General features: G+C 39.3%; 1 protein-coding gene across 1 annotated transcript; it reads left to right on the top strand.

The window, feature by feature from the left end:
- Positions 1–5,946: 5,946 nt before the first annotated feature.
- Positions 5,947–13,243, top strand: ndufa10 (NADH:ubiquinone oxidoreductase subunit A10). Its single transcript, XM_035175115.2, has 10 exons — positions 5,947–6,103; positions 7,852–8,020; positions 8,289–8,504; positions 8,731–8,817; positions 9,040–9,161; positions 9,329–9,408; positions 9,645–9,699; positions 9,812–9,897; positions 10,206–10,314; positions 13,064–13,243. Exons 1-10 carry the CDS (start codon positions 6,029–6,031, stop codon positions 13,130–13,132), a joined length of 1,068 nt encoding a protein of 355 aa, XP_035031006.1. The 5' UTR covers positions 5,947–6,028; the 3' UTR covers positions 13,133–13,243.
- The last annotated feature ends 738 nt before the right edge of the window (positions 13,244–13,981 follow it).

Genomic DNA, 13,981 nt, shown 5'->3' with positions numbered 1-13,981 from the left:
GATCCTTTGTGCGCCATAATGAAATTAGATGTCTGAAGTCTGACGATTAAAATCTGAGCTAAAGTCAGAGAGAAACAAAGAGAGAATATCCTCATATACTTGTACTCATCGTCAAAAGCCATTGGTCATACTGTATTTATTTATGCTATTTTCATATTTTGTTTTATTTGTCTACTCTGTGGCCAATTTCTTTTTTCTCAAATGACTGTTTTTTAAAAAATCTTGTTATTTCTTATGGTTAAGCACTTAGTAATATTGTTAAGAAAAGTGCCATTATTATTATTATTATTATTATTATTATTATTATTATTATTATTATTATTATTATTATTATGATCTACATCCTGCCCCTCCTCTGACAAAGCTAGTTAAAGCAAACCTACCCGCCCAGAGGCTGTGTGCAGTAACAGAGACCCACACTGAGCAGGAAAACAGGACTGTGGGAAATAGAAAATGTGAATATGGCCGCTGCTGTACCACAGAATTTGACGTGTGGTTGCTGGTGAGCCCTGTGCAACTGTTCCCATGGGTTTAATCCGACGAGTGTGCTTATTTATTTGGTGCATTCCTCTGAGAGAGACACCAGTGCTTGGCCGTCAACACCCGGCGCAATCTCTTTATTCCTCACTAACTTTAGAGCTGTATTTCATCCAGCCCAGCAGTGGTTTTCATTGAGGGCACCCGGCTACCTCACTAGATTTATTGTTCTCCACCCACTGCACGACTTCACTCAGATTTAGCCCATGACAACACAGTTTTATTTTTACTGTTTAGATTTCATCATTCGAACTGTTCAGCCTTGTCCTGGGGTGTTTTTGATCTCATGAACAATTGATTTAAAGCTGAAGGAGTGAACATTACTCCCCAAGATGTGTTAAAGTCTGTCTGTGATTCATTCTTTTCTTTGTGCTCAGAAGGATTTATGGAACTTCTTTCCCAGCAGGAAAATCATTAAATATGTGAATAAATGAATATGTCCATGATAAAAAATACAATATCTCATTAAGTCAAAATGACTTCTTAGGATAATAGTGCCTCTGTTAGTGAAGTTTTAAATGTCACGTCTCATTGTTTCAACTGTATAAAATACATGGGACTTTCACTATCACTCAGTACTCAGTGAAAGTCTATTCAATCATGTTTAGATATAAATACACATGGAAGAACCTATGATATGTTATCTCATACATTTTACTTTGTGCTGAACTGGCTATTGTTGGATTAATTGCATCTGCACTCAGCTAATCAGCTACCCCGGATATAAATCTGAAAGATGGAAATTACATCTTATTATGATTTCCAATTATATGATTATGATATTAACTCATTTTTCTACTTAAATTAAAACTTAAATTAAAATAGTTAGATACTGCATGATTAAAGTCTGAACAACTTTTGACAATAAGAACTGACACTGGTGTCGATATGCTGAAAACTAAAACACTGCTTCCTGCATGACCTACCTCCTGCATGATCTACCCCGGCTCCACATGTCACCTGAAGGCTTTTTGATTTTCCTGATGTTGTGAACTTGTCCTGACTCGGACATTCTCCTGTTATTTCTTGATATGTGAAAAGCAATCTCAAAAAAATGCCCGGGCCTTATTTTAGGAACATATTCTGGAGTTAATGCCTGAAAATTGCTTCTGTAACACGCTAAACTTCCTCAGTATTTCTATTTTGGAATAAGCTTCATGAAATTTCTTCAGCTGAAGTATAAAAGTAAACGACCCTGTGTCGACCATCAGGTTTTCTGTCGATCATCACACTCTGAACTGCTCAGTCCTTTTCAAACATGCAGGCACGGGTTTGACGAGAAGCAGGACTGGACTGCTGCCCTCTGTGCAGGGAGGAATTGCGTGTGAAAGACAGGGAAGGGGGGCAGTTTTTAACACAGTGAGTTGTACTGAGCTCCATTACACCCCCCCGACCACAGCACCATTAAAACTAAAGCTGTGAGCATCGTCATTTATGTCCATCTGCGCTTGTGTGGTCCAAGAGCGGTGGTGTTATTATCTCGGTGTGGAAGTTACTACTGTGTATTTGGTGGGAGGCCGGAGGCAGAGACCCGACTGTGAAAACATTACTTTTTTAATACAAAATCTGGTCACTGGGACAGAACGGATACAGGACGAACAAATATACATAAAGTAGACGTGGTTTTCAGCTTGTGTCCCAGCTGTGGTTCACCAACGTTTAGGGAACATCATGGTCCAGGGTCACTGCCGGGAAATGATGCTGAAACGTGAGCATTAACTTTTAAAATGTCCTACCAAGGTCTTAATTCCACTTTAATTTTATTAAGTGCTGCACTGCAATCGTTCCTATAAACAGCAATTGTTATGCACTAGTGGCCAAAAGGGGATCTTGGAAAACAAACAAGACATTTATCTCATCCATATGAAGATTTTGTACTGTCTGTGAGCACTTCAGCTTCAGCTTTATTTGTCACTTCCATAATTCAAGTTATACAATATGCGAGCAAAGTGCCATATACTCCACAGACAATGGTGCAGGTCACTGGACTGGGTTGGGACGACTGTGTTTGACCATTGACGACCATGAGTTTCCTGGGACGGACGCCACTGCTTCTTTCACCTGCCAAAGAGAAGTAGTACAAAGACGTTATGCTCCCTTAATGTGTCACAGATTTACATGCAAAAAGTGAAAAATACACTTTTGTGTATTGTTTTTACACTGACAAACTCCAATATTTTGCTCATATAGATTTTTCTCACATTCGATCATCTATAAACATACTCATCTACTGTTGAAATTACTGGGAAATGGTGAAAATGGTCGTCAAGGTGATTGCATTTAACTGAATTGCATTTAAAATAAAAAAACTGACAAAGAAAACAGCAACAACAGTTGTTGAAATTGAAAAGGTGGAACTAGACATTTCCATCCATCCATCCATGTATCCCTCCATCATGGGACATTAGGCTTGAGGTGGAAGTAAATAACTTTTTTTAAACAATTAGTCAATTAGCCTTAATCCTACTAATCAAATGAAATAAATAATTTCAGTTCTAGTAAACATAACATTTCAAACTCCACACACACACACACACACACACACTTTACAAATAAGTCATGTAATAGTTAACGCAGACACAAAAAACAATTAGAAACGCTTTGTATTATGGGATTAGAGTATGTATCACCTCACAAAGAATCGTTTCTCACACCAGTCATGTTGTGAGAGTAAATTAAGTGTGATGCTTATACTTTAATGAGTGTGAAGTCAAGATGAAGCATGTCACTGCTGCAGTGGTAGAAGTCGTTTCTTTTGGTTTGAGGCGAGTGAAGAGCAGAGCAGAAAGTACAGGCTACTATTTTGGTTGCCATGCTTTTCGACTGTTTTAATGATAAACAGAGCAGACGAACCTCCTCCCTGCTGGCACTGTAAAAATCAGTCCAAACTGCCGAGCAGTGAAATAAAATCTGCTGTAAAACCAGGGGAAATTTGGCCGCCGTTTCTTTGCCAAACCCCTCGGCTGGCCTCACAGCGCTTCAGCTGTGAGACCTGAATGTGGAGTATTGTTGTTTTACTGTTGACTAATTACTCCGGTTCCTGTAGGGGTGTGTGTCTTTTGTGTGTCCGGATGTAAAGTGTTGGTACTGTAACTGTGTGCATGTGACTTTATCTCTCAGTGTTGGCTGCAGAGACGTTTTACTTGCACGCACATCCTAAACAGTATTGCCCACTTTTTCTGACACGTTACAGCTACTTTTCAATCTGCTGGATTGTCTGAGACGTTCAACCGACATTAAAATGTTGTTGACAAATGTTGTCAGTCGGTTAATCAATTTATCCAACACAGGTTGGCAGCCAGCGGCCTGACTGCTGTGAATGTTGATTTTACCTTTGTGCATCTTAATCCATGAGAACCTGTTGAGCAAAGTCTTGCTTCAAATAAAAAAAACTTTCCATCCGGATTTCCTTTTCTTTCTGGGGTGTCACCCACATTCCAGCCTCTAGAGGCCACTACTGATGCTTTGGATTTTAATGTCAGGCTGTTTTTACTGATTTGTGTTTATATTCACAATTTTGGTATGATCACATATTCACACATCTACATACACACACGTTTACAGATTCCTGTAGTCTCCATAGTCTGTATAAAGATGGACAACATGACGGCTGCGCAAAAGTGAAGCCAAATGATCTGGATCACCCCCTGGTGGCTGGTTGTAATAAAGGTCCTAAACTAAGAAAATCAAAGTAGACATTAAATCATTTTTTCTTAAAGATGGTGATGTTTGTTCAAGTGTTCAGACGGATTAAGGGCATAAATGTAGCAGTGGAGAACCTTCCCCTCCCGTTCACATCTAATCTGTGGGAGCGAGGGGGTGAATAAAACATTCACATCCTGCGGCAGAACAAAACCGCAGCAACGTTTTGTGTGCCGTTCAGCTTTGGTGAATTTTGACCTGCGATATTTGTCCCTTGCACTTGTTAGCTACTTTGCACCACCCAGATAGCTAGCTTGTCAGCTTTGTCACAGGCATGTACTGACTCTGGGATTGGTTGGCTCGAGAAAGATCCACCCATTGGATCCTTCGTTGCACAGGGATCGAAGGCCACATTTAAAGGAGCCTTTGAAATGGCCAAGTCCCACCACTTTGAAGCAGGTGGTCTTCAAATGCAGCCTCCAGACTGAGAACTAAGACTGAGCAGTGACATGCACTCATCAATTTGTCCAATATGTGTATCGGCAGGACCTCTATACCGTGGCTTCACACCTCATTCACCACTGCACAGACTCTGGCTCCAAATGACATCAAAAGTCCAAGAGGGCAGTGCCCATATCCAGGATATTTTAGCTTAATTTATGTCCAACAAGAGACGTGTAGTCGACGTGTCGTCCACCTAGTCAATGACTCCTGTACACAAATGCACACACAGACAGTTTCATAACTCTCCACACATGTTTGCAAATAACATTGCTACGATACAACCCTCTGTTGGTAGCATTGCTGTAACAACCAGCTCATGAGGGTCTAATCAGCAGCATCTCCACCACACCTCTCCAGCTACCTGATATACTGAGATGTCAGGCATTGTTAGGACTCACATCAGAGAAGATTCCAGTCAAGATTGTGAAGATTCCTCACATTAATAACATATTTCATGCTGAGTCAGAAACATTTATTAAATTATTTCACGGACACAGGGACAAAGGAAGAAAGTGAGATCATAGTAGTTTCAGGTTCCATAAAGGGAAGCATCAGGGGACGTTACCTCCAGGGAAATAAGGAGTAAATCCTGCTGTTCACACCTTATGAGCTTAGATCATAGTGATGCAACTTTTAGTCCTTCCTGCTCATCTTTGGAGTCTATACAAAGTCTCAATATATATTTTTGTAACTAATCTAACTTGTATTGTTATAAATAGCCTCTGGTCTTCTCTTACACCTCATTACACTTCATATTTTGATACTTCTCTTATTTTCATACAATTATATCATTTTGACTTTGGCTAACTTTCGATTGAACCACCAACCTTTTGGGTGGAGGACGACCACTCTACCCCTCAGCCACAGCCGTCCCATTAATGACTTAATATACATATTTGAAAAGGAGTGAAGTACACATTTATTTAATTCCACCCTTCTCCATAAATCATTAATTAATAAGGATCTCATACATCTATAAATATGTTTTTTACCTGTGCTTTATATTGTATATAAGGCACAAATAATATATGTAATAATAATTACAATATAAATGATAAAAACAAGGCAATATGTATATTTATACATATATACATTGTCATACACCTACAAATCAAATAGCAACACATTTGCATTGTTATTTACTTTGATAATTTTGCTGTTTAAAACAATTAGTTTGCCTCATAAAAAAGAAATAGATTCAGGCAAATGACTGGCCACGATCTGACGTATTTAATATGAGACCGTAGTCGCCAATGGCCCCCGACTGTGACGTATAATTCACTCGCCCTAAGCGCTAGCGGAGATTCCTGGGTCAGACAGGAGGTTGTGTCTCTGGAGGTGGATCATGGCTCTGAGGGTCACTCGCCTGGTCATCACGTCCGGAGCCGCTGCTCTCAAAGCGGTGAAGGCAGCTCAGAAGGTGAGGAAAGAAAACACGGCGAATATCATCGTTATTTGTCCTCCTACAACGTTTCAATTTCACAAGGACAAGCGAAGCTAACCAGCTAGCCTCCCGGTCGTTAGCATCACAAGCTGTCAACCACAACCCAGACACCCACTGGTTTGTTTATGATAATAATAATACTTCTGTCACAGTCTGTTCACAGCTGACCGGACATTGCAGTAGTGGAATGTTTCATTATCAACGTCACATGTAATCTCGTTAACAGCAAAAACACCACGTAGCTACTCCAGATGTGTTGCTAGCGAACTTCATCCAGATAGATGTTATATTTAACTTCTTGTCAGGCCTATTGTTTTCCTCAGTTTATTTGCGTCGTTCATCACATTTTATGTTTTTTAATTGTAACTCGTTATCTACAATTTCTAATCGCTTTTCTGTGTCTCGGCTCCAACTGGTCCAACATACAGCAGCCAGACTTTTAACTAACACAGGTCATACTTCTTTATTGATTACCCATACAATGTAGAAGAGATTTCTAGATTCTTCTAATTGCATATAGAACACTACACAGGCTGGCTCCTCATTATATTTCTGAATGATTGTGTCTCCTGCACTTGATCTCCTATCTTCTGACCATCCCAAAGTCAAGATTAAAAACTAAAGGTGACATTTTGTGTCATGACTCCCAATCTTTTGGATCTGTTTCCCCGTACTTATAAAAAGTGCACAGTCCATTAACAGTTTATTTATTTATTAAGTAAATATTTTAACTTGGTATAGTCCTTATGGTTCCATTATTTCTGTGTAGTTTTTATTCTTCTATTGTTTTACGATTTTATTTATTTTTATCTCAACGATTGTTTTGTACAGCACCTTGTAACTTTGGTGCTTTATAAATATAATTTTACTCACATATTTACACGTCATTCGGCACTGTTGTTTTTGTATTGTCGTCCTCTCTCTGATGTCTTTAAGTAGTCCCAAGTGATTGTTAAAATCAAATCCATATATAAATCAAATAGAGAATGTAACCTAAACAGCCATTGAGTTCATAATCACTGCTAAAGTGCAGGCAGTTGTCATTTAATTTGGCTCTGGTTGTCTACTCTCATCGATGTCATGTGGGATGGACAATATATTAGAACTATTCTTCATTATAGAGCAAGACAACACCTGTCAACAACGTGAAGTTGAATCTCCACTTCTCTCTATTAGTTTCAATAAAATGAACCTTATAACCTTCAGTCTTTCTTTCAGTCTATATTTTTCTACTTCTACATACAATGAACAAATTTTAGTTTTTTTTTACCATATGTTGTCAAGTTTAAAAACACCCAAGACAATCACTGTCAGAGATAATTTAATTACTTAAAGCAAATCACTTTAACAGAAGTCGTAAAGGAATGGTTCTGTTTTGAGCTTTTTCGTCCATTTAAGCAGCTGATCACTGTTACCATGATGACAAGATGTTTCATTTAGCCATGTAGTTTGCATCAGGACTGGTATATCAAGTGTGGTTTGTGTGGTAAGCTGAATTATTGTAATTCTTAGGTTTTATGTACCACTGAAACACAGTACAAACTGAAATGTCAAAGGCCCAGTGGTTTGGCAGACATTTTATTTTTAGGCCCTTGTCTTGTAACGGGACCCGGTTTCATTTATCGTTTTAATACTTAAATTATGATTATGATTACAATGGGGCGTATTCTGGTCGTTGTTGGCATCTTGTTTTCAGTGTGTTTTGTTTTTTTGTTGTCATCCAGGCAGGTGTTCACACAAGCTCAGTGAGAAGCCTTCGTTATGGCTGGTGGACGTACGCACTGGGTGAAAGGACAACACCTCGGTTTAACAGATTCAGCAAAATCATCTCTGTGGATGGAAACTTGGCATCAGGGAAAGGAGCGCTGGCCCAGAAACTGGCTGACAAGCTGGGTAAATATCTCACAGCAGATTGATAAACTCTCCCTGCAATCAGTTAGTATAATATTATTCCCCAGCCAAGATATTGGATATAACCTTAACCCTAATAAAGATATATTCGGGCATTTTTGGGGGGGAAATGTGCAGCTGATCATCTTGGTAGCAGGTAAATAATTTGATTATTGGTATATATATGGCCAGAGCTACTGAGATATTTCAGTTGGAGGACAATGTGGGCTGTATTAGTGGTGCCTACAGTAACATACAATTGTATCTGCAGGGATGCACTACATGCCTGAGCCTGACACTTTCTACCTGGACAAGATGACGGCGGAGAAGGAGCCTCTCTCTGTTGACTTCAATGGGATGTGCAGCCTGGAGAAGTTCTACACAGACCCCAAAGCTGCTGATGGGAACAGCTACAGGCTGCAGCTGTGGATGTACAACATGAGGCTGCTGCAGTACTCCGACGCCATCGAGCACCTGCTCACCACAGGTATCACTCACACAGAGTTTGTTTGTTTCTTTCCTTTGATTAATTTAACTAATTTACTTGGCAAACATTAGATTTGTATTTGTTTTAAAAATCATATTTGTGATTATCATGCATTGATTTCATGCTATTGACAGATTAATTTTAGTAATAATAAGTAATAATAATATTTCCTGTTTGTTGTTAAGGGATTTAAAGTGTATTAACAGCATCATTCTCTGTGTTTAAGGCCAAGGCGTGATCCTGGAGCGATCCCCCTTCAGTGACATGGTCTTCCTGGACGCCATGTTCAAAGAGGGCTACATCCGGAAGGAGTGTGAGTCTCGGTGTAACTAATATTAAAAGATGCAGACAAATAGTCTTTAACTTCCCATTAAACCTATAAATGATGTAGTTAATTAAGTATTAGACAGAATTGTCTTTCTTTCAGTTAACCAAAATATAGACAGCAGTGTTTTCCTAATTCTATTCTGTGTATAAGAAAAACAATCTGTGGGACACACCATACTGTTCTTTTTACACATTTCTTGGTTTGCAGGCGTGCAGCACTACAATGAGGTGAAGGGCATTAGCATCTGTGAGTTCCTGCCGCCACATCTTGTTATCTATGTGGACCTGCCAGCTGAGGAGGTGCAGAAGAACCTGAAACAGAGCAGCAAGGTAACGAGACAAACTCATTGAAAACTATTTTTAACTGGAACAGTAACCGTAATCCAAGTAACAGTCACCTTAGACGATTGAATACACTCATCGGAGATGACTGGGGTTAGTGGGAATTTTAGGCTTAGAATAGTTCACTAATATTAATTAAAAGTCTTTATTCTCAGGCGCATCTTCAGAGTGTTCCTCTGACATACTTGAAGAGCATTGAGGATGGATACAAGAAGTCTTTTCTGCCCAAAATCAGGTAAGAAAAACGTGACAAATTCATTAGATACTGTCAAATGTAATGACTGTAAAGATGGATGACATGTCAGCTCCCTAAAAGTGGAGCTAAACATCTGGATCGCCCCCTGGTGGCTGGCTGTAGTATAGGTCTTACACCCCGACTAGTCCACATAAGTGGTTTAGACATGGACCAAACAAAAAATATATAAAAAAAGCGAAATATTGACTGTTTGCCTGTGTTTTATTGTAATTTAGTGAAACATCAGAAGTTCTCGCTTACGATACAACCCAAGCCCAAGATATCGAAAAGGTAAGAGTGTATTTGACGGTAGCTGCTTGAATGATTATTTCTATATTTAATTACACCATAAAACTTATCAGCTATTTTTGTAAACCAGTTATTTACTGTGTGCTGTCCACAGATGGCAGAAGACATCGATTATTTGAAGTTTGAGAAAGGTCCCTGGTTGGATCAGGATGACGTCACCTACCACCACATGAGGATGTTGTGAGTTCCTCATGAGTTTTGCATGTTATCACATTAAAATGCAAATTACACAAAGGAGCATTTGTCCCACAGGTGAAGTTGGATTCATACAATTTGCACAATTCACACTGTATTACACTCTCAGTCTCTCAACCCGAGGTGAATTATGTAGAGAACTGAAAATGCAAATTTGCTCTAATTGCTCTAATTACCCTTTGTGTGCTGCGCTTAGTTAATCTATTCTGCAGAGCAGGTTTTCAACATATTGCAGAAGCTTTTTTTTTTTCATCTCTCTTCTCCTCTTTATTTTATTCTCTCTTTTTTTGCAGCGTGGAAGACAAACAGCAGGTTGCAACCCTGACCCACATACCCAGGTTCCTGCCAGAGATAACCATCGGGGCCCACGACTACGATGAAAAATACTATTCTTATAAATCGGTAGGTTGAGACGAAGTATTCCACCTGGCAGCTTCACTGTCATTTCATGTCTCTGTTTTTCATTGTGTGAATAGCATCTTCACAACACATCCACCCCCTAGCTTTAAGTTGAAGTTCTTATTAAACAGCAAAATGGAGAAAAACATGATTTTGGTGACTGTGGCGTAATTGTATGCCACCAACAAGCTGGTCTGAGTGTTTCTGTAACTTTCTGGGATTTTGTCTATCGTTTAACCAGAAAACATTCGGTGTGTTCTGCTGTTCTGTGGACAGTGCCGTGTTGTTGAATTGCGAGGTCAGAGGAGAACGACTGTGATCAGAATCCTCACCAACCGCAGCAGTAAAATATTCACTGTAGCACATCAGTGATGTTTCTGCTCTGTCAGTGACACTCGGTCAGTTCGCATGTTGTGTTATGTTTGACAATGAGTTCAGAGCGCTTCAACAGTATTGCTATGGTGATCGTCATGGATTGCTTGGTGAGTGCACATTCCTGCTGCAGGCTATTCCGCTTTTTCGACAGTTGGTGGCAGCAACGTGCAGGAAAATTAAACTATGTGGTCACAAATGCAAAGATTTATAGACAAGTGTCGTTGAAGGTTTTAGTCGTACGTATAGTAAAACCTTCACTGTCATCACGTGATGGCTGCAGGAGCACGAGGGAATTCAATTCAGCTTTATTTGCATAGCCCCAAATCACAACATACATTATCTCATGGCACTTAACATCAAAATCGAGACCTGACAGTATTACAGAGAGAAATCCAGCAGCTCCCACGATGAAACACCCAGTGAAAAATGGAGAGAAAAAAAACCTTCCTCTCAGCAGGATGGAATGGGACTTGAGGACAGTGTGTTTCCATGGAGATGGACTGAAATGTCTGACCCTGTTATTCCTTATACTCCTTAGTGTTTTCCTCAATGGTTTTTGATACATGCAGGTCTGCTACATTTCATAGTAAGCATTAAAGATATGGTCACAGCACAGGGAAATTTCCCCTTTTACATGAGCTGCCAAACATTTTAAGATGTTCACATTAAACTGAGTTTCCTCACATCACAGAGGGGCACAAACAAACCTCCAATTATAACAAATCCAAACTAGAACTCAGTAGAGTGCATATCTCCGCCAAGGCCCAGCAGTCCCCTTATTAAACAACAGTTAAATTCACTAGAGGAGTATTGGAGTAATCCTGCTCACAAACAAACAGACGGAAACATAACCTCCTCGGTAGTTGTTCTGCTTAAGTACATATACCAACATATTCTGTTCAAATAAAGCATAGAAAGAAAGATGCACATTTGTATGTTTTAAACAGTAGTTTTTTAACGGTTTTCTGACAAAGATGCTTGCACCTCTCCATCATAGACAATAAATACAGATGGACAACATGACTCCTCCCCTAGAGTGAAGCCAAAGCATCTCAATACCCCCCTGGTGGCTGGCCACAGTGTAGGTCATAAACCCCACCTCCTCCATGTTAGCATATAGGACATGGCCCAAACTAAAAAGTCAAAGTACAAGTTTTTGAGTATTTTTTCTCAAAGATATTTTAGGTTTGAATTATTTGATGCTACGAAAACGGGGTAAAACGTCATGATTGACAGCTGTGACGGACTCGCGATTGGTTGAGTGCGTTTATCGGCTCCGAATGATGTCATTGGCACAAGCGGGCAGCGTTCGTATCCAGGATGTATTGGTTTCCTTTCTGGATAGAGGGAAGAAGTGAGGATGCATTGCCCATCTTTATTTAGTATATGAAAAAAGCTAAATTTATACATATGATTCATATAATTTATTTCGTAGTTATTTTAGGTTTTCGCAGATTATTGATAACTTCCTTAGTGAAGTTTGCTGAGGTCTGAGAAACTCGTGCACGTGATGGATTGTGGATGTGAAGAGTCCTCAGCTCACACGGGGTTCTTTGTGCTCATTAAGTTCACGAGTCTGCGACTGTGTTGAAGTCCTGACATTACTGGCGGACACGCTGCCCTTTTGTTTGGCGTTTTGTAATTACCCGGCGATAACTTATCTCCTCTATTGTGTCGAACGCTTTATTAAAAAATTCACATTATCGAGGAATCCTACCTCTGTCGAAGTCGATCCATACTGTTCTTTTTCCTTTTATTCCTCCACCCTCTGTGATGCAAAGCCTGTGCAGCACTGTCAGCATGATTGAAATCATTTTCTTCTGCTGAAATATTGAGCGACTCGTAGTTACAAGAAGGCAAATGTCAGATGTGGAATATTCTGCGGGGCTTTTGGTATCATCAGTCTTGGAGGGAAACATTTGGGTTTGACCTTTTCTGTTTATTGACTGGGGACTTTTTTTTGTCTCCCCTGCTGCAAAAATCAAGCTGCATTATGCTGCAGGAGGCTGTGACCCGACATTTTGTCGTAAGCCTGGATCTCCATGGAGAGAATGAGAAACTGTGACACGTGGCGGCGTAATGTTCCTCTGCACATTTGAACCAACAGATTAAAAGTCACCGAGGATATTTGCAGCACTGGTGCATTGCAGATTCCATAGTAAACAATAATGAAAAATGCAGTTTGATAGTTGATTACTCATTACTTTACTTATTAAACTGTCTAAACAGAGCGATTTCCTGCTGATTAAAATAAACATCCGCACTATTATACTTGTAAATCAAAGTCTTTATATTAAGTATTAATAGTGTCTCATTTGATACTGTTGGTTTTAATGTTCAGTCTGGTTAATCAACTTTGTCTTTTTTATCCCTGTAGCTTCCTGGGAAGAAGTACTCTCCTGGATATAATGCAGATGTTGGAGACAAATACATCTGGCTGAAGTGAAGGAGTTCACAGGTCCGAACTCTGGACCACTCGTCTAGTATTGATCCAGTCGTCCTCTGTTGTACATCCCCAATAACATGTATGTATTAAAAGAATAAATTTTGAATCTAATGAATGTCTTGTCTTTGTTTAAATTATATAAAATATAGAAGTTCTTCCATAGTTTACTGTCGTTCATTTTCTACAAGTGTCCACAGGAGGAGGTAGATGTAGTTATTTAATACATTAATAAACACTTAATATGATGGTGCTGTTAATCATTGAAATCAACAGCATGTAACCTTTATCGAGTCTTTTTAACTGTTCAGCTTTACTCTTCAACTTGCTGGACCGGATTCTGATAATTGAAGCTGCGACCATCACTCACTTCCACTCTTCTCCCAGGAGATCGTAATGAAAGAGGAAACATTCTCCATATTCAGTCACTGAACCATCATTTTAATCAAGCTGCTCGTTTAAATTTAAAGAAATTGTGTAGTGTTGCTTCAATGTTTATATAGTGCTTACCAAAGCTAAAAGGAGGATCTTAAAGTTTTCCCAGGATAGTGAAGGTTTATTCAAAGTTTAAAATTGACCATGTATTACTACATTTATATTTACTACTTTCTGCAAATGCTTTTATCCAAAGCTACTTATAAGTGGAGGACATTTTTTTATCACCAATTAAAACTCACAACATTAGGCGCAACATTGTTTTCTAAGATTAGACAGTTGACACATCTCTCTTTATTTCCTGACATCACCTTACTTTCCCTCTCAGCACCATCATCACCAACATCCGCCTACTTATCTCTCAGCGAGCTTTCAGCCTCTCAAAGTTCAAGAACGTGTTGCTTCTGTTAAGTCTAC

The sequence above is a fragment of the Hippoglossus stenolepis genome, chromosome 13 (genome assembly GCF_022539355.2).
Source record: "Hippoglossus stenolepis isolate QCI-W04-F060 chromosome 13, HSTE1.2, whole genome shotgun sequence".
Taxonomy (NCBI): domain Eukaryota; kingdom Metazoa; phylum Chordata; class Actinopteri; order Pleuronectiformes; family Pleuronectidae; genus Hippoglossus; species Hippoglossus stenolepis.
This window is presented reverse-complemented; position numbering and strand designations above follow the sequence as displayed.